Source organism: Bufo bufo, chromosome 5 (genome assembly GCF_905171765.1).
Source record: "Bufo bufo chromosome 5, aBufBuf1.1, whole genome shotgun sequence".
Classification (NCBI taxonomy): domain Eukaryota; kingdom Metazoa; phylum Chordata; class Amphibia; order Anura; family Bufonidae; genus Bufo; species Bufo bufo.
Window position 1 is genome coordinate 58,218,444 of NC_053393.1, and position 22,486 is coordinate 58,240,929.

A 22,486-nucleotide genomic window follows, 5' to 3' on the forward strand; every position below is an offset into this window, starting at 1 on the left:
TGTCCATGTTGTGGGACTATTTGTGCACTTCTACTAAGTATTTGGTGGCTGCAAATACGAGCTGAAGGTTTTTCAGGTTGGCCTGCCATTAAAGTGAACGGGGCCCGCCATGGACTTGCGGTTCGCGAACATTTGATCGCGTTCGCACGATCCCGTTCGTGAACCGTCCTGGGCGATGTTCGTCCATAACTAATGGCAAGTGTCATTGTCATCATCAGCCTCATCCTCCTACGTAAGCCACTCCTCTTTCTGCTCCTCCTTTCACAGTGGCAGCTTCTCATTCTCATCGTCCACTTCCTCCTCCATGGGAATTTCTTCATTTGGGTCCCTAACAGGTATAAGACGGCCAGCACAATGTGTAAGCTGTTCCCTTGTTGCATCAGTGTGAGCATCTGTTCTAGGATAAATGTCAGGAAAATGACATTGTTTACGCTGCAGTTGTCCTTACTGAAATATTTGGCAACAGGTGTCTCTAATAAGCTGCCACTGTCTGACCACAAAAAAACACATGCCCCTGCTAAGAGGGTCTGGCGCATGATAAAATTATGTTTTTTAAGAAAAATGTACAATTGCTCAGCACTTGCTGCAAAATGTAAGATATTGTGGTGCTAGCAATAAGTCTATAAATTGTAGAAACTTTCTTTTACAGAAAAAAGCTGGATTTTGTAGTTCATAACTAGTTGCCTGCAAGCTGTGTAAAACACATAAATCTGAGTGACCAGTCCTTCACTCCCTCATTCTCTCTATATGCTTACCCTAATCAAAGCCCCTAAAATATTCTGAATTATACAGTGTCTTCTCAATCTCTCCATAAACTCTTCTTATAGCATCCCTATCACACTAGATTTGTGGCTTATGTCTTATGTCTGCCATAAGACATCCTTTCAGTTCACAAGTTGAACAAAGAATGGCGATTCCTCTTTCTATGCAGAAAGATCTATCTGAATAATGTCCCCTGATTGATTGATTGATTGATCAATCTGTCTTTCAGCCTCTGAGCTAATCAGGACAAGCCCTCCCCCCAAACTTCTTTCCAATGCCATTTGATCCTCCATCCTCTTCCTGCCTAATAGTTTTTCCCACCAATATTCACTGTAAACCGTTTTTACATGATTCATCTGAAACAAATGTTTTATAAAATTGATAATGAATCCAATTTGTTTTGAATCAATGTGCTCATCTCTACTAAGTATAAAGAGGAAGACTAGGCTACTTTTTTTTGTGTTGGGTACAGCTTATCTGTAAATTTTAACTTGCATATTAAATGCTAGCTATTGTTTTACTCTTCATCCAAAGTACCATATGTGATGGCAGGAGGGTAGAGCCCACAGTGGCTTTGAATTCATTAAGCACAGAACATAAGCATATGTTGGCAAGATATAAGCTATTATTAATATGGTAAAAACGTTTTGGTGCTATTCCAAATGATAAAATATTTAAAGGGAACCTATTGTCAACTTGATGCTGCCTTTACAGACACTTTGATTTCATCCATTTATTACTCATGAGCTAATACACTGCCTGTCCAAAAAAAAAAGTCGCCACCTGGATTTAACTAAGCAAATAGTTATGAGCCTTCTATTGGATAATTACTGCATGGGCGATTATCTTTCAGCTGGCAATAAGTTCTTTAACCCCAACTGGTGCAATGAGTTCCTTCTCATTTCTTAAACAACCATGTGGAAAGACACATCTCGTGGTCGTGGAAAAGATGTCAGTCTGTTTGAGAAGGGTCAAATCATTGGCATGCATCAAGCAGAGAAAACATCTAAGGAGATTGCAGAAACTACTAAAATTGGGTTAAGATCTGTCCAACACATTATTAAAAACTGGAAGGATAGTGGGGACCCATCGTGTATTCGAGGAAGAAATGTGGCGGGGAAAAAATCCTGAATGATCGTGATCGGCGATCACTTAAACATTTGGTGAAATCAAATCAAAGAAAAACAACAGTAGAACTCAGGGTTATGTTTAATAGTGAAAGTAAGAGCATTTCCACACGCACAATGCGAAGGGAACTCAAGGAATTGGGACTGAACAGCTGTGTAGCCGTAAGAAAACCACTAATCAGTGAGGAAAACAAAAAAAAAAAGGCTTCAATTTGCTAGGGAGCATAAAGATTGGACTCTGGAGCAATGGAAGAAGGTCATGTGGTCTGATTAGTCCAGATTTGCCCTGTTCCAGAGTGATGGGCGCATCAGGGTAAGAAGAAAGGTGGCTGAAGTGATGCACCCATAATGCCTAGTCCTTACTGTACAAGCCTGTGGGGGCAGTGCTATGATCTGGGGTTGCTGCAGTTGGTCAGGTCTAGGTTCAGCAACAGTATGTGCTTCAAGAATGAGGTCAGCTGACTACCTGAAAATACTGAATGACCAAGTAATTCCATCAATGGATTTTTTCTTCCCTGTTGGCACGGGCATATTCCAAGATGACAATGCCAGGATTCATCAGGCTCAAATTGTGAAAGAGTGGTTCAGGGAGCACGAGACATCATTTTCACACATGGATTGGCCGCCACAGAGTCCAGACCTTAACCCCATTGAGAATCTTTGGGATGTGGTGGAGAAGGCTTTGCACAGCGGTCAGACTCTACCATCATCAATGCAAGATCTTGGTGAAAAATGTATGCAACACTGGATGGAAATAAATCTTATGGTATTGCAGTAGCTTATCGAAACAATGCCAAAGCGAATTAGTGCCGTAATCAAAGCTAAAGGCGGTCCAACGAAAACAATATTAGCGTGTGTGACCTTTTTTTTTGGTGGCAACTTTTTTTTGGACAGGCAGTGTATTAAGTGATTGCTGAGAGCCAGCAGCAATACAATCATTGCAGCTCAAGTCTTGAAAAAAAGTCACAGCTGCCTGAGAAGTGTTAGGGTTACTCCTGCTCTCCCCACCAATCTGCTTGTGATTAGCTCTCCTTAGTTATCTTCCTTTGAGAAGATAGACAATAATCAACAGTTGGGTATGAATAACCAGGACTCTTCTCAGACACCTTTGACTCTTTTTAAAGGCTCAGACCGTAATAAGTATACTGCTGGCTCTTAGCAACCACTTAATATTAGCTCATGTGTGACAGACCACTGAATTCAGCTTATTTGTAACTACGGCACTTAATGCTTCCCTCGGTTGATGAGAGGTTCCATTTAAACTACAGCTGCATCAGCTGTTAGGATAAGGTGACTACCATCACACACAAACAGTGATAATTCAGCTCTAAAACTTCCCGAAACCACTATCACCACCTACTTGCACAGTTAGTCCACAACTGAGTGAGCCCACAACTAGGCAGCGGTCCCTATATTGAAATAGGTGTGAGGGCGGGATACAAGCAGGGAATAACAAACAGACAATCAGAGAGAGTTTGTACAGTAAAAGGTCAAATGTCAGTTGGACAATGAAGTACAAAAATGCCAGAGGCAAATGAGAAAACCAATACTCCAAAAATCAGGACCTGTAGATCAATACAATACCAAATTGCCAGAAGCCAAAAACATAGTCGCAATACCAATCTAAAAATCCAAAGGAGTCTTGAATACCACACAGAAATAGCAGGGGGAGCTAGATGACAAAAAATTAGCTGGGCCCTGCACATGCATGCCGGGTAGACCTGCCTGCAGCATATCCTGACAGTCTGGAGCACCTCAATGGCCCGGCACAGAACAGGGCGCTCAGCCGCCATGGTTCCCCTGGCAACCAGATGCTACTGCAGTAGTGGCTGGGGGAACCGTAACCCTTCCATTGTGTAATGCAATATTCACACTGCAATTTTTTTTTGATGGGAGAAAAAGTCCTAATGGAAGTGACACAATCTGATCGGAACAGATGCTCAAAAAAGATAGATTAGTTATTTTTTGTGCAAACTGATGCTCAAAATAACTTTTTTTTTAAATCTTCTGATGGGTCAGAACAATGGAAAGCTAAACGATGAAGTGAACCTGGCCTTAATCTTCTGATTATAGCTTTAAAATGTATATTTGAAGAAGGTGATGCATATAGCCAATGATCTAATATAGTTTTTTTTTTTTTGTTTGTTTTTTGCAGCCATTAAATCATATGCACACCGGCCTCATTATAACATTTTATATTGTTCTTACTGAGGGAGACATCTGAGGATAGCACACATAGCTTCATATTTTCTGCTACTTTTATCCAACTAATTTTCTCCAGCAATTCAATTATCTCTCTCCAAAATCCCCCCAAAGTTGTAAAGTACCACATACTAACCATTTCTAATATTTAACCATTCTGGGTGCCATTTACAGTCAGGTCCATAAATATTGGGACATCGACACAATTCTAACATTTTTGGCTCTATATACTACCACAATGGATTTGAAATGAATCGAACAAGATGTGCTTTAACTGCAGACTGTCAGCTTTAATTTGAGGGTATTTACATCCAAATCAGGTGAACTGTGTAGTAATTACAACAGTTTTCATATGTGCCTCCCACTTGTTAAGGGACCAAAAGTAATGGGACAATTGGCTTCTCAGCTGTTCCATGGCCAGGTGTGTGTTATTCCCTGATTAGATCAATTACAATGAGCAGATAAATCCTGCTTGATGTTCCCCCACTAACTCAACATTTCAGATAACCTTTATGCCACTATTTTGGCCAAAATCTTGATATCTTGATTTAACAATGATATCGGTCTGTTTAACTCAGGTATAGTAAAATCTTGATCTTTCTTTCCAATTACCTCTACATATGTCTGATTAGTGGTGGGCATCATTTGATTTTCCATGTGAATTTCTCTAAAAACCTTCTCCAACATATTAACTATTCTTTCTTTCTTAAATTATTTTAAAAAATTCTGATGTATACTGATCTGGGCCAGGGGACTTGTCCTTTCGGAGATGATTAATTGCCTATAAAGTTTCAGCTTTAAATATCTTTTTATTGAGCATTACTAAATGTAATACACTGGTTGTCGGTAGATTTGATTTTGTAAAAAATATTTTCTTCCTTGACATGTTCTAGACTTTTATATAAATTCTTATAATAACTAATTCTTATATAAATTCTTATAATAACTGGCAAATACCTCCACGATCTCTTCTGGGGAATTCACCAGTTTTCATCATATTAATCCTTTTTTTTTTTTTATTATAACCTCTGACAGGAGCCTCCCAGATTTATTCCCAAAGTTATAAAATTTGGTTTCTTTTTTTCAACTTGTAGTGCTGCTTCATTTTCTCTAGAATATCTTCATATACTTCTTGCCATTTTATTTTTTTTTCTATGTTAGGGGATAATTTATATTTAGCAAATAATTTACTATATCGCCTACTTATTTCTATCAATTTGGCTGTATTTTTCTTTTTTATTCCACTTACATATGAAATAATTGGTCCTCTGACTGCTTTTGCAGTTTCTCACATAAAAATACCTGGTATTTACATGTCACTCATAAATACAGAAGGTTCTATGGTCAGATACCTCCATATGCCACATCAGAGACAGAATAAAAACAGGTGACAGAATCACTGATATTCAATACAAAACAGAATCAGATATTGAATGTCAACACAGTTTGTAAAAAAAAAAAGTGTGAGCACTATAGTACATGTCCTCTTTATGAACTACATTATGAGTCTGTAGAATCTTTAAAGATGCTATCTCACTATAACAATAGAAAGCCAGCACTCGAACCATAACTTATTTTATTTGTAGTTGATTAAAATTACTTCAATGGCATACTACAAGGATAGTCAACGTGTTATGATCGTCAAGCAATCTTAAAATTTGTCATGAATAAGATGTACCAAAGTATAACACTTGCTGGCCAGGCTGGTGAAAATTCACTTTTAGCTGTCTTACTATGTTAACTGACTTTAATACGCCTTTTCCATACTCCTTAAACATATGGTTTCAATAGACGGGGTCCTCTCCTCTGGAGGACTGGCCCATCTTTATGTCAAATTGCCATCCATTCATTTGTTATCAAATATTACAGCTTCAGAAGCAAAACCTGTAATGATCAACCAATAGCATTCATTCCAATATGGGAATGTCTTGCTAAAAGACAACTCCTTTAAATTATTACCATTTCACACACATTTGCATAAATCAATAGTACAGGCAAATGTATTAAACTTTGAAATCATAATACAGACAAAAACCTTGTTCTAGCGTTATCAGCTGTTTTCCTATTACCCCTTCCTAAACTAGCATTTTCTCTGTTTTCTGTGATAACTCTGTCTTGTGAGATCAAGACAGTCTGCCTGCTCATTGAAGGATCTAATCATATCATCCCATAGAAATCTATGGAAAGAGAATAGGGGAGGAGGACGGAAGAAGTGCCGAGAGAAGCAGAGAGACAGCCACAACATAGGAATTATTCAGTAGCTAGTAGCAAGTGTAATATCTGACCCAAAGTCCCTTATTCAAATCTCTGCTGCTCATTACTTTTCTATAGTGGCTTATGCTTCTGAGTGAGTGAGTGAGTGAAGAGAAAGTTAGGGAGGGGAATCTGTTGGTTTCATGTGTAGTCTGTGAGGAGACATCAGTATAGCTAATCACCAATCAGGTTAAATACAACTAATAATTATAAATGTAGCCTGCAGAGAAGAAATATGCTAAAAATATAAAAAATATGCTCTATACATGTCACATAATGATCATATATAGTATTATTTATAACTCTTGAATACACATATGGCAGCTTATTCTGAAAAGTTATCTGAAAGTGTGACTGACTTAATCAATAAGTGTTATAAAAAAAAGTACCACTTCATGCCTCTGATACAGCACAGAAATTCTAGCTGTCCGCCATCAGTCTTTATTTAAAGTCTTGTAAACTGTATGTGACTACTGAGGCCAGCCAGTGGTTCTCTTCAGTGTTCACATGCTGGTATTGTTATATCAGCGGTCAGTGCCTGCTGCTGCCATGCTACTCACTGTGCTGCCCGACATCCTCTACAAGCTGCTAATTTCATTGCTCCAGTCTCTGTTCCCTTAGGGCACAGGCTTTTCAACTATGGCCTCTTACAGGGTTAGCGCGCAAATTAGCAAATCCTTCTCCAGGCAATGACTGAGGGTCCCTGAGTATTTAAGGCAACCTCTTCAGTGGATAAGCTTAAAGGTTCCCTGTGAAGCTTGGCTGTGACCAGCAAAGGTGTTTAGAAGACTTAGTGCTTCAGTGATTTCATTCCAATTTACCTGCATTATCCGTCCTCTGTTCCTGCTGTGTACCCATCCTGCCTGTGTACTCCTGACCTGACAGTTCAGCTTTCAGTTCAAGTTCATATTTAAGTTATCGTAGTCTGTCTGCTTGTCTGCTCTACAGTTTTGGTTCCTGCCTGCCTTGTTCCTGCATCCACCACTACCCCGCCAGCAAGCTCTCCTTTTGTCTCCTGTTCTGTGTTCGCATTATCTGCAGCTCCAGTATTTAGACTGTTCAGACTGCTTATACGACTGTGGTGTGGTTGCCTTGCATCTCAGCCATCCAGCCTAGTTGCCAATGGTCAAGTTTTGCCAAAAAAAACATAATCAATATAAGTGACTGTTCAGATTGTACCTGTGGTTTAGGTGAGTTTTTGGTGTGTTTTCTGTGCTAGAGCCTCTGGTGCTTGCCTCAGTAGGCCAGCTTCCAACTATCCCGAGAGGTAGCTGTCTGGTTGCTCCCCTGCAGCAAAGTCCAGATCCCCGTACAGGGCTTAAAGGGTGAATGCCAATAACACCTTTAGGGTTTAGTCTAAAGTCAAACAAGTTAGGTGGCACAGTAAGTCCACAGTCACTGATCTGTATGGCATATCAATAATGGCAGCCTTTATATCACTACCAGTGCAGGACTACCGGAACATCTGAAGAGGTGCCATTTTGTTTCTCAAGATCCATTCCTCTGTTGCATCGTTATGCCAACCTTTCAGTTTTTGCGCCTAATATGTTAATCACTAGCATTGGTACAGGGAGGAGACCACTGCTCTTCTCAGTGGGAGTCTCCTTCTCCCTGGCTGTGGCGCTGTCCAGTTGCTACAACCACTACACAGCCAGGGGGTCGTCCATATTGAGATCAGTTTAGGATTTTGTCTTTTTTTAAAAGACAAAAGTCAACACAAGGAAAAGATGTTATTAGGATAGGATGATATTACATAGATCAATGTATATCTATAATACCGTGTACATTGAAAAGAGTATGATTTTTTTAAAAAGATACTTAAAAGAAGCGTAATACTATGATGTGACTTTCATGAATAAGGGCTCTTTCACACTTGCGTTCTTTTCTTCCGGCATAGAGTTCCGTCGTCGGGGCTCTATGCCGGAAGAATCCTGATCAGTTTTATCCTAATGCATTCTGAATGGAGAGAAATCCGTTCAGGATGCATCAGGATGTCTTCAGTTCCGGACAGGAACGTTTTTTGGCCGGAGAAAATACGGCAGCATGCTGCGCTTTTTGCTCCGGCCAAAAATCCTGAACACTTGCCCCAAGGCCGGGTCCGGAATTAATGCCCATTGAAAGGCATTAATCCGGATCCGGCCTTAAGCTAAACGTCGTTTCGGCGCATTGCCGGATCCGACGTTTAGCTTTTTCTGAATGGTTACCATGGCTTCCAAGACGCTAAAGTCCTGGCAGCCATGGTAAAGTGTAGCGGGGAGCAGGGGAGCAGTATACTTACAGTCCGTGCGGCTCCCCGGGCGCTCCAGAGTGACGTCAGGGCGCCCCACGCGCATGGATGACGTGATCGCATGGGCACGTCATCCATGCGCATGGGGCGCTCTGACGTCATGAGCCGCACGGACTGTAAGTATACTGCTCCCCCGCTCCCCGCTCCTACTATGGCAGCCAGGACTTTAATAGCGTCCTGGCTGCCATAGTAACACTGAACGCATTTTGAAGACGGATCCGTCTTCAAATGCTTTCAGTTCACTTGCGTTTTTCCGGATCCGGCGTGTAATTCTGGCAAATGGAGTGCACGACGGATCCGGACAACGCAAGTGTGAAAGAGCCCTAAGAACCAACAAAAACAGTACAATAATTAAACTCCGTATAGAAATGATAAAAAATAAATAAAATCGTACCTATATATCGGATTCTGAATCCTCTCTTGTTGGTCCCATGATCGGCTGACCAGCGTAAAAAAACTTCATGACCACTGCTGGTTATATTAAAACTGGATGAATAATCCCCACTTAAGGAAATAAGAAGTGGATAGTGACTGTTTGGTCCTGTTCCAAATGAAATTTGCAGATTAGCCCATGTGAAACATAGAGAGAAAAGACAAGTGCATTGTAGAAAATGTCATTAAAAGAACAAAAGCATCAAATTATAGTAAATGACATAATGTTTCATTACCGTCAAAGGCTTCAAGCACATCAAACTCCTTTTCGGTATGAAAGAATTCGAAGATTAAGGTTATATTGTATCCTTTTTCCACACTAATGCTCCACGCACACATCTGAAGGTTTGGGTAGCTGTCAGGATATCCAGGACTTAGTATGATACCTGTCGAGTCCAGATGCATTTCATTGGCTGGGCAAAGCACTGCAAAAGACAGTGAATATTCAGGGAAGGTTTATCTTTGGCTGCAGCTGTTTTATATAGTTCTATTAGAAATGAATAATAATAAATCTCAGAAGCATTTTCACCTTCAGACAACTTAAATTTCTAGGCTTATTCATAACCTCCTGCAACTTTTTTTTTTGTGCTATAAATTGTGTTTTCTGTATTGCTTTCCCGTGTGTTCTGCAGCCATGTCTATATATAATCTTAAATAAGTGAAATCCATTGTGTTTTGGCTCTGCTGTGCTTTTGTGCTGGACATGATGTTCCACAATTATGCCTCAACGTGTGCCAAATAACTGGTGTACGTGCTTTGCACCCAATGTATGTCTTTTAGACACTTTTTGCATCTTACTCGACAGTTTGGGAAAGTGTCCAGAGGAAAGTAATGTGACTTGAAAGTTCTAAATCATGCCCAAATTTTGGTTCAGAATTTCAAGATTTTCATACATGATGGGCTATCCTCAAGACTGATCATTAATATCTGATTGGGGAGGTCCAAATCCCAGCACCCCTGCTGATCAGCTGTTTGAAGAGGCTATCTTGACCTCCTCGCAACCTACCAACATTGTATAGCGCTATGCTTAATTTTGCAGCTCAGTCCCATTTACTTGAATGGGATTCAGCTACGCCTAGGCCATGAACCGATGAACGTGACATCAATGGCCTAGAAAGAGGCAGCAGCTCTCACTGGTGCACCACAGCCTTTTCAAACTGATGATTGGCAGAGGTGCTTGGAGTTGGAACCCCACTGATCAGACCCTGATGACTTATTCTGAGGATAGGGAATCAATATCAAAATCTTGGGCAACCCCTTTAACATGCAGCCAGACATTAACACTGAGCAGTTATAACAGCATATATAAGCATTTATAAGGGTAAGGATTTAGGCAGATTTATAGCCTCTGTATGTAAACAAGGATCTTTCTGTCAGCAAATGGAGATCTTTTAATTTTTCAAGAACCAAAATGCATTAGTGAAAATTAACCAAGCCTCCTGCAGCAGAATAGTGACAACAAAAACTGCAAATTTTTGTGCAAGTCAATTTTTGAGATTTTTTTTTTGCCATTTTTGCCCATTTAGGCAACGTTCAAGACTTTTCTGAAAAGTGGGCTGTACATGTACAGTGCTTACGAAATTTACTATAATTTACACCAGAGACTAGTTTCAATTATAGCTCATATCTATGCCAGGTCACAGTTGGTGTAGATTTGACTTTCTGACACAAAAATTGACCAGAGAAGCACCTAATTTATGAAGACATCTGTGTCTCTAAGTAAGTTAGAAACATGTCACTCCAGTACAGAAGTAGTGATGAGTGCTAGGGGTCATATTTGAATTTGCGATATTTCGCAAATATTTTGTAGAATGTTCGGCGAATATTCGCAAATTCGAATATTCATTATATCCTACATTCTTTTTTTTTTTACTCGAAAATCGGCAAGGTATTGTTTGAAAATCGGCAAGGTAATGTTTGCGCAATATGCAAATATTACACGTTCATTACATGCGTGGGTCAAAAACTAATATATAGCACTATAGAATATAGTGCTATATATTAGTTTTTTAGAATATTCGTCATTTTTTTTCCATCTGAAGTTATGATACCTCCCTGCTTAAGTTGCTATATATAGTGCTATATATAAAAAAAGTCAGTTACGAATATTCTAAAAAACAAATATATAGCACTAAATTGAATATAGTGCTATATATTTGTTTTCCAGAATATTCTTCATTTTTTTTTTTCATCTGAAGTCATGATTCCTACCTGCTTAAATTGCTTGACAAGGAACTTAAGCAGGGAGGAATCATACCTGGAAAAAATTCTGAATATTTGAAAAACAAATATATAGCACTATATTTTAAAAATTTGCAAATTCTCGAAGTTGCGATATTCGCGATAAAAATTCGTAATTTGAATATTTGCGCTCAACACTATTCAGAAGTAGATCAAGATTGATATATGAAGTGCCTCAAAGGTATATTAAAAAAACTATATTATTTTTTTATTACAAACTTTTATTTGCATAAACTCTCTTATAGAGCACATCTCATCTTATTTGAGAATGTTTTTTACCAGTGTTGTAATAGAGGCAATTACAACTCTTTTGACACATATGAATGATGAATGGTATGACATATTGCACCTAAGCTGAAGTTCTTTTTAAAATACAGCGTCACAGGTCAATGAACTTGAAATAAATTTGTCAAATTTCTTATGTGATATATCAAACTTTTAGCTGCTTGCCTGAAGTGGTCACAAACTATTATGAGAAATGGGCAATAGATTATGGTTGGCATATTTCCTCCAAGCTACGGGAGCATTGAAATTTAATGAGATTATAAATTATGGAATATGGAGATATTCTGCATAAAGACATGTATCACAGAAATTTACTTTAAAGGTTTTCTAATAAGGTATCAAGTTTGCTTTATTTACCAAATTCTTTGTTTGAAGAGGTTGTCTCATTAGGATAACCCCTTTTGTGAATGTAGACCTGATCATGGGCATCAGTTACATAATATCGCTGTGGGAATCTAGTGGCGGCAACTGCAGTTGACAATTACTTGGTTTTGCAAAGTTCTTCAATTGAGAACCATTAGTATAGAGATGTTGCAAGCACCTGGCACCATGGACATGTGCTTTGGCTTTTTTTCCACATGACCTGAGTCTTTTGGTTCCAGCTATCACCACCTTTACTCACTGCCCCATGGAGCTCCTGGACTCCATACCATATGGGTTAGTGCAAATGAACACAATAATGGGGATTCTCCACTTGGGACTCCCCTCTATTAGCCAGAGAAGAGAGCCACTAGAAAGAGGCTCTCTGCATTCCAAGAGGGGTTGGAGAGGTTGAGAAGACCCCTTTTATATTTCCATCTACTTCAATACATCCAGTAAGTAATATCTTATTATTACTTATTAGTGTATCATACAAAAGAAGCATAAAATAGATTGTGTGGCCCCCAAGCTGTGTGGCATTACTTTGACCTCTGTATTATTCTGGCCTTAATTCAAAATTGTGTATAGAATACTTTTGTGGGGGAAAAAAACATTTAAGATAATTAGATAAGCAAAATAATGTAATTAGCTTGTGCTGCCAACGTTACATATTAATCCGCTGCTAATTGACAGCAGAATGTAAATGACCCTGGTATGGGTCTTATTGCAAAAATAATACATAATTATAAGGTATTTATGGACCGCACAATGAAAGAACACGTGTCTCCATAGCACCAGCTATTTATACTTAGGAAACTAGTTAGAAAATACTCTTTATCCCTTGATTAATGTAAAAAAAAAAAAATCCAACATCATATAGTATGTGACAATCTCTTCCTAACAAAGCTAGAACCAGCCCTGTACCTCACATGGATCCAGAGATCTCCTCATTCATTGCTAGATTTATATCAACCTGGCAGCTCAAGCTGAGTGTCCTTTCTGCTACAACACAGGGTGTATGTCCTTTCTGCTGTAGCTCTCCCCCTCAGGAGGCAATTGAAGGGTGAAACTGAGCATGTGCGGCCATCTCAGTGAGCCGGACAAAGAATTTATAAAAAAACTGCCGGTTGGCGCTATACAGATACATTTTATGGTATAACACAATGGCTAACCTAAATTTGAAATTACATTAAATTGCAAAAATATTCAGTTTCAGGTGCTGGTTTGAAAAATGTAGAATATTATTTGTGGGACAACCCATTTAAGTCTACTTTCACACTAGTGTTTTGGCTTTCCATTTGTGAGATCCGTTCAGGGCTCTCAAAAGCGGTCCAAAACGGATCAGTTTTGCCCTAATGCATTCTTAAGGGAAAAGTATCCGCTCAGAATGCATCAGTTTGCCTCCGATCAGTCTCCATTCCGCTCTGGAGGCGGACACCAAAACGATGCCTGATTATAATGTAATCAAATGTTTTATTTTTATTTTCAATTATCTATCATAATATTGAAGTGATTGTTAAAATTGTGGCAACAGAACACAACACACATGTTAATACTTAATTTAATTTTTTTTCTGACTATCTCTGCACTCAGTGGCAAAGAGTAAAGCCAGGTCCAGATGTAGCTGCAGATTTATGGTGCAAATTTTAATCGGTTTCAATGCAGCTGTGACTTTTTTTCTACCTCTGTTGTGCAGATTTACGTGTGTCTAAAAAACTAACAAACAAGTACTGTGCAATCTGGTCCTGCAGTAAGTGTCCCTTTCCTTTGTTCTTTAATTCTCACAAACATTGCAAAATATCTTAATTTTTAAAATTGAAGACGGTTGGCACTCCTCTTGCAGAGTCGTGGTGCTCGTGTCCAGGGTATGAAAGCCCACTTACAATATAGAACAAAGGACCGGCTCTTCACTGCCAGTGAAGTGCCGGTCCTTTGTTCTATATCTTAATTTTTAAAGGGGTCATCTCACAAAAAATCTTCCTTTGTTAATTTCTCAGACCACCTTGCTGAAATGGTTGAACATGCTCAGTTCCATCCTTCAACTGTCACCTATGACACTTACAAGTAGAGAGCTGTAGCAGAAAGGACACATCCCCTTAGAAAGGATACACCCCTGAGCTACCAGCTTGGAATAAATCTATCAGAATAATAGGAGCAATGAATGGAGAGATCTCTAGATCCATGTGAGGTACAGAGCTGGTTCTAGCTTTGTAAAAAAAAAAAAAAAAAAGATTGTTAAGTGCTATATGATATGTGATTTTCATTTTTTATATTAATCATGGGGTACTCCCTTTAATTTTAGATACATTGTACGTACATGCAGATGTTGGGGCTAATAGCATGGTGTCTGCTCAGGAGCTGAGTGGGAATCATAGCCAGTGGGTGCCTGCTATTTTACATAGCAGACATCCACCAGTGGTGTCATGATTTAAAGAACTGTGATCACAGAATTTTAACAGTTCATATGTGGTAAATTGCAACCAGGGCACTGGAGAAGTCACTGGTGGGAGCTCCCTGGAAGACGTGGGCCTTCTCAAAGCTCACAGGTCTGCCATAGTACAGTTCCTGTTAGACTGAGCTTAATACAGTAGGAACATCACAATTTTGCCATAGACTGTAACACTATCTGATTGCAGTGTATGGAATAAGTCATCTAATTATATGTTCAAGTATTTAAGGGGAACTGAAACAAAGACAATAAAAAAACAATATAAAAAAAAAACAATATAAAAAAAATTGAAGGAATTAAAAATCCAAATCACCCCTTTCTCCATAATTCAAATCAAGATAAACAAATAAAAATAATTAAAATTGAAATAAAAATTAAAATGCCCAAAATGCCTCACATCACAAAAAAATAAAATCTAACAAAATGTGATCAAAAAGTTATCCTCCAATATAATAGATACAATATAAACTATAACTGGCCCCACAAAGAAAAAAATTCCTTTATAACACCACAGATGGAAATATAAAACAGTTATGCATATCTCAATATGGTGATGTAAAAACATTGTTAAAAAGAACTAAACCATAATACAATGATTTAAATTTAGTATCACTGCAATCATATTGACCCTCAGATTAAAGGTAATATGTATTTTTTTTTACCACCCAGTGGTTGGCATAAAATATGAAGCCCATAAAACATTGTGGAACTTGCATTTTATTCCTAATTCCACTCCTTTAATAGTTTTTTCCAGCTTCACAGTATATTACATGGAATATTAAAAGTTGCCCTTGGAAAGTACAACTTCTCCTACAAAAAATTAGCTTCCTTATGGCTACGTGAATAAGGAAGATAAGCCAATGGATTAAAGGGGTTAAGGGGCCGCTCCTGGTCAGCGCACCGCCGCTGCTGCTTCTCCCTGCACAGAGATGAAAACATCTGGTGTCGGGGGGGGGGGCAGCCAATGGCAGGTGGGGATGGGGAATAGCCTCCCTAGCATCGCAGGTTGTACTTCCCTAGGGGAGAGTGCCTGAGTTTTATGCTTCCTAGTTATCGAGTTACTAGTGAAGGTGTGCTTTTCTGACTTTCTGTGTTACCTTTGCCTGTGTTACTAACTGTTTTCCTCCACTGCCTGTCTTAACCTTAGCTTGTTTCTCGTATTGATTCATAGCCAACTACCCTGATAATAGACTTATCTATTGTATATATACACAAACTCTGCCTGCCCTGAACTCAACCCATTTCCTCACTATAAATATTATCTGACCCCTTGGTGCTTTTGCTGTCAACTACATCAGGACTATCCCAAGAGGTAGCAGACTGGTGGCTTCCCTGCAACAAAGACCAGATCCTTGTATAGGGGTTAGGACTAGCAGGATACTGCTCTTAGGGATAGCCCAAAGTCTTATTGGTTAGTTGGCACAGTGGGTCCACCCCCAATGTCCATTCCAGTACTGAAGTTCATGTGCTGATTGGCTGTCTAGCAGGGCTTCTGTATAGTACAGTTCTGTACTAAATGTGCAGAACTGATCTTCACCTGAGCTAGTCCTTTGGACACTGTGCAGTACCTCTACATAAAAAAAGAAAAAAAAAATATGATTTAGAGCTTCCAGCAGATATTTCTGAGTTTTTCTATCTGTATATGTATTAGTTACCCACTTATTTCTCTTTAATCTTCTTTAATTTTCCTATTTTGGGTAACTAATGGTCCGTGGTAGTAGAATCCATAATGGAATTCTTAGATAAGCCGAACCTTGTATGTCAAACTTGCAACACAAGTTCGCTCAACACTAGTTACAATGTCTTCAACATGCAGTGGTCGTCTCGGAGCCAACTAATATTGTTCCTTGAAGGAAAACTGTATAAAACGTCCCCTGGCAATATTATTATTATAATTTTTAACTAATTTAGTATTTTTATATAAATACTTTACCGTCCTTTTTTAAACAAATCTTATTCACCATGTGTGCTGCGATTTGTTATGATTTAATTAAACTTAAATTGTTGCTCTTCACTGTCAACTTTTCCTTGGCCATGTCAAAATAATTATTAAGATTTCAAGGTGGCATTTGTTAACAAGATACAGGACCATATGCCTATCTGAAAAGACATCTGTTTTATTATCATGTGTGCAGTGTTTCACAAATAATATTATACCAACTCATTTATGAAATAGGTTCCTAATGGTGGTTCATTTATTTACTGACTCACAACATGACGTGCAATTTACCACTCACTTGCATATGTGGGCAAGGTTATACACTGCTAATTATAGTAGGTACAAAACAATAATGGAGAAACCTTGGCAAGAAGGAGGCGATCCATCCATCTGAAGCCGCTCACCCAACCTGCAAGTTAGAATCTCATTGCCGACTAAGGTAAAGCCAGGTACACACTGATAGTGAATGATGTCCCCTAGAGGAAGAGGAATAGCATATGAAAACAACAATAAAAAAGCTTCACATTATACATAACTAAAGTCTTTACAATGAAACAACATTGAGCAGTAACCTATGTACCTGTGCAAGTTACAATTACATAATATATAACACCAAAGACTTATGGGAAGCTCACCAGAATAGAGCACGACCTGCTATCATCCCGTAGCTAATAGTATATGGCAAATACAAAGAATGGTCGGCTCCCAAGAAGTCAAATATAAATTATTTAATCCTCACTATTAAAATAACACTTATGGATCAAACCATATACAGACAGAAGCAATATATAATATCAATGTAGAATGACAAATAAAATAACATAAAATATCTAAAATGATCACGGTCCCTCCTTTGTAATGAGCTGCGGAGCTCTCGCAGCTCACAGTTTTATATGGTGAATGCAAGACTTTATAACATTAGTTCTGATACCTATGTAAAGTCATCCAGATTTTAAATGAAGATACAGACTTATGCGGCTTTCTGGTTGTATCCAGTATAATTGTGTGATTATGTTTAGTGCGTCTGATAGTTGTCAGTAACCAGCTTGATTTAGTGGATGGAAGTTCACTCACTCACATATGCGCCACTCGGACATCCCAAATATGTCACAGTTGTATAAATGAAATGTGCTTCTTACCGGGTCCTTGTAGCTCTATCCGCAAGGCAATACCTGTTTGTATATACGCTACACACCTGCGGCCCCACAGATGTTGCTTCGCTGGTGGCGGCACTTCGCGCCTGCGCAGTGTGAGTTTCCAGACGCTGACAGCTCCACGAGTCGTTCCTCGTTGTTATCGAGACTCCGCGCACGCGTGCTTGGATTTTGCAGTCGCCAAGTTGTATCAAGTTGTATCTTCTTTCTGTGCTTTGTAACACTCTGGATTTTGATGGTTTGAACGTATACCACAGGGTCTTTAAAGGATGCAGTCACTCTTATCACCAGACGCGTTTCAAAACCGCAAGGGTTTCTTCCTCAGTGGCAAAATAATTATGTTAACAAGGGGGACATACCGCTCTTTATATAGAGCCTGAGCTTGAATTTGGACCTGGACCGGACCGTGACTTCTAATCATATAGCATATATAATACAGGGTGGGCCATTTAAATGGATACACCTTAATAAAATGGGAATGGTTGGTGATATTAACTTCCTGTTTGTGGCACATTAGTATATGTGAGGGGGGAAACTTTTCAAGATAGGTGGTAACCATGGTGGCCATTTTGAAGTTGGCCATTTTGAATCCAACTTTTGTTTTTTCAATAGGAAGAGGGTCATGTGACACGTCAAACTTATTGGGAATTTCACACTAAAAACAATGGTGTGCTTGGTTTTAACGTAACTTTATTCTTTCATGAGTTATTTACAAGTTTCTCTTTGTTTACAGCCATTGATATGTCGCCGAGGTTAACACGTGAGGAGCGTATAGAAATTGTGTTGATGTCTGGTGAACGCAGTAACCGGGTCATTGCAGCAGATTTCAATGCAAAACACCCTACGAGACCACCCAACTCCCATACTACAGTTAGCAAACTGCTTGGTAAGTTTCGTGAAACTGGTTCAGTGTTGGATTTGCCAAAATGTGGACGCATGAAATCTGTCTTTAATGAAGAAACACCAGTGGCTGTCCTAGCTTCATTCAGCAAGAGCCAACAGCGTAGCACTCGCCGCATATCACTGGAGAGTGGCATTAGTCGAACATCCCTTCGGCGGATATTAGCTACTCACAAATGGTACCCTTACAAACTCCAGCTACTGCAGCATCTCAACGAGGATGATCCAAATCGGTGCACTGAATTTGCAGAATGGGCAAAACAAAAATTGGAACAGGACCCTCAGTTTACGCAGAAGATTTTGTTCAGTGATGAGGCAAACTTTTATGTGAATGGTGAAGTTAACAAACAAAACCACCGCTATTGGTCTGACACTAACCCACATTGGATAAATTCCTCCAAGACTGTTGGAACAAAAAAAATTATTGTATGGTGTGGTATATGGGGTACAAAGATAGTGGGGCCATTCTTCATCAATGGAAACCTCAAGGCCACTGGATATGCGAAATTGCTACATGATGATGTGTTTCCCTCTTTATGCACTGTATCTGGCACGTTCCCTGAGTTTTTTCAGCAAGATGGTGCACCACCACATTATGGGTGTCAGGTCCGAGCATTCCTAGATGAACAGTTTCCTGGAAAGTGGATTGGTCGTCGTGGGCCAGTTGAATGGCCCCCAAGGTCTCCCGATCTGACCCCCTTAGACTTTTATCTTTGGGGTCATCTGAAGGCATTTGTCTATGCTGTGAAGATACGAGATGTGCAGCACCTGAAACTACGGATATTGGAAGCCTGTGCTAGCATTTCTCCTGCGGTGTTGCTATCAGTGTGTGAAGAGTGGGAGAACAGGGTTGCATTGACAATCCAACACAATGGGCAGCACATTGAACACATTTTATAAGTGGTCAGAAACTTGTAAATAACTCATGAAAGAATAAAGTTATGTTAAAACCAAGCACACCATTGTTTTTCTTGTGAAATTCCCAATAAGTTTGATGTGTCACATGACCCTCTTCCTATTGAAAAAACAAAAGTTGGATTCAAAATGGCAGACTTCAAAATGGCCGCCATGGTCACATCCCATCATGAAAAGTTTCCCCCCTTACATATACTAATGTGCCACAAACAGGAAGTTAATATCACCAACCATTCCCATTTTATTAAGGTGTATCCATATAAATGGCCCAACCTGTGGATCGTTTTGTTAACATTTAGCTTAATAAGCCTATATCATTCTCCACATATAAACAATTGCTATAGGGTAAGGTTATCATTAGGTTTTTATAAAAACAGCATCATTTTATCGCCTTAAATTAAAATTATGCAAGATTCTCAAAACCATTCCTTGCATTAATACACATTAATTAGCAATTGCCGCTTCGCTTTAACTGATGGATTATCTGGTACCAGTGGGAGGATGCAGGACATGTCGACACGCTGGAAAAAAGCCTGGCGTCGACATGTCATGTAAACCTGCAAACGGACCATCTATAGAAATCCCAAAATTTTCCGTTCAGAATTGAGTCCCTTGGGTGCCAAAGTTGAAAATTCATAGATCATCTTTGACTCATTCCTTGACATCTTAGATATGAAGTCGCCTCCCCTCCAATCTTTCTTGACAGACTGGAGAGCTGTGAATTTCAAACCTGTTGGATCACTGGCATGATGTACTTTGAAGTGATTAGACAACATATGTTTTTCGTAGCCCTTCCTAATATTATTTATATGTTCAGATACCCTAATCTTAAGGGTCCTACTGGTGCGGCCCACATACTGTTTTGCACATGGGCATTCCAGCATATATATTACACCCTCACTGTTACATGATAGTATTTCATTAAGCTCCCACTCGTATGAATTGGTTTGGGAAATTACTTTCATAGTTTTTTTGGGGAACCTTGTTGTTCTACAATTACCACAGGTGTCGCACCTGTAGAACCCCTTTAAGGTCTACCAAGGTGTAATTATTAATGTTTTTTCTTGTTTCCTAATAGTGGGGGCTACCTGTAGTCCTAAATTAGCTGCTCTTGTGTAGACAATAGGTTTTTTGTACAGTTGCGTTTCAGTCTACGAAACTGGCTGAATGGTACATTTAAAATTAAACTGTTCTTTGCTACAGCTTTTTGGTATGTACTACATAAAAATTTAGACTCCTTCATTTCTATATTTAAATCCAAAAACTGCACTGATTGAATGCTGATACTCGGTGTGAATTTAAGATTGAGCTCCTTAAAAAAAGAGGAGGAATTTTTCAGACTACAAAAGAATATAATCAAAAAGCTAGAGGAGGTGGAGCAGGAGATTATACAAAAAAAAGACAAAAAAATTCCATATTACAACAAATAAACAGCAGATATCAAAAGTACCACAAGTTCAAAGCAATGACATTCCACAGACCAGCCTATCAAATCAAAATAAAATCAGAGATCCAACTAACCCCACTTTGGGCACAATTTCTTTTTTAGGCAATCAACAACAGAGAAATCAACAGAATGTAATGAAACTAAATCACAAATTTATAAAAAGAGATACACATCTCAGAAAGCACTCACAACAACATTCACAGCAGAAAAAAGATATGCAAGCAATGTTCAAAATACCCAGCACGTTCACATTTGCGAAACAAATTCCTACAACACTCACAATACCAACAGTACAACAATCAGTAATAAACAATGTGACACCTATAGCACAAAATCACATACAAAGGGAACAAACACCCCAAAAAAAAGAGGACACAAAGGGGTGGATGTTAACGAAGACACAAAAATAAAAATATGGAAAGCAGCAGAGATAACATCATAAATTTGAGTTCCACGAATTTAAAGGAGAGTGAACTCAAACTCTTAAACAAAGGTTTAAAATTTGCACCAAGTGCACCTTTGAGGAAGTTTGATGTGTATGTGGGCATAGAAAAATATATAAAAAAAATGTGTTGTAAAAATTACTTTATGAAAAACATCAAAAGAATCCTCAAACATGTATGAATAAACACGTTGATTTGAGACTAAAGTCTAGGATGTACCCAAGGCAGGAGATGGGGAAGGAAATGCTGGCTTTTAAAGGGACAGTTGAAATGGATATCAGAAAAATTAGAACAAGGAAGCGAACAGATTGTAATATAACTAAAGAGGAGATACAGGCAGTGAGGAACTTACAACATAACCACCAGATCATGATTCGCCCCGCCGATAAAGGCCGAGCAATCGTGATTATGGATACAATGAAATATGAGGACGAAAGTAGGAGACAGCTCGCTGGTGCAAAAACGTATCAAATTTTAGAAGATATTAGAAGACCCTATTAGAAGATATGAGGAAGAACTGAGAAGTATATATGAGACAGCGAAAGAGAAATGTGTCTTAAACAAATCCGAGTATGATTTTATATTGGGTACTCCCAAAAAATTGCCAGTCTTTTATTGTATCCCGAAGGTGCACAAAGACCCTATCAACCCACCCGGGAGACCTATTGTCTCCGGTATAGGTTCATTAACATAAAATTTGTCACAGTATTTGGATTATATGTTGCAACCATATGTAAAAGATATTACATCTTATTTAAAGGACACCACAACGGTTGTTAATCTGTTTGAAAATCTGACATGTAAACCTGGATGGATCATGGCGACGTTGGACGTTAGTTCACTCTATACATGCCTCAACCATGAACATGGTATAAATGCGATAAATACTATGTTATCTCAGAGGAAAGATCTCAAAATAGAACAGTTGCAATTTATCTTGGACAGCATTAGATATGTACTAACACATAACTATTTTTATTTTGATTCAAGATATTATTTACAGTTGATGGGCACCGCCATGGGCACCAGATTCGCCCCCAGCTATGCCAATTTGTTTATGGCAGCTTGGGAACAGAACATCGTAACACCTAGGCTGGGGTCGGATCTGGTGCTTTGGCGGCGCTCCATCAACGACATTATATTGGTATGGGATAGATCTCATGATGATCTGTTACAATTTTTGGATTAGTTAAATAGTAATGAACTCAATCTTAAATTCAAACCGGGTATCAGCACCCAATCGGTGCAGTTTTTGGATTTAAATATAGAAATGAAGGAGTCGAAATTTTT

General features: G+C 38.8%; 1 protein-coding gene across 1 annotated transcript in view; it reads right to left on the reverse strand.

The window, feature by feature from the left end:
• CSMD3 (CUB and Sushi multiple domains 3) overlaps positions 1-22,486 on the reverse strand; it is a 1,177,406-nt gene that overhangs the window by 208,297 nt on the left and 946,623 nt on the right. Inside the window, exons 44-46 of the mRNA XM_040431881.1 lie at positions 16,700-16,813; positions 9,300-9,488; positions 9,026-9,172 (exon numbers count right to left, since the gene is read on the reverse strand). Coding sequence (XP_040287815.1) covers positions 9,026-9,172; positions 9,300-9,488; positions 16,700-16,813 — 450 coding nt within the window. The remainder of the gene's footprint in view (positions 1-9,025; positions 9,173-9,299; positions 9,489-16,699; positions 16,814-22,486) is intronic.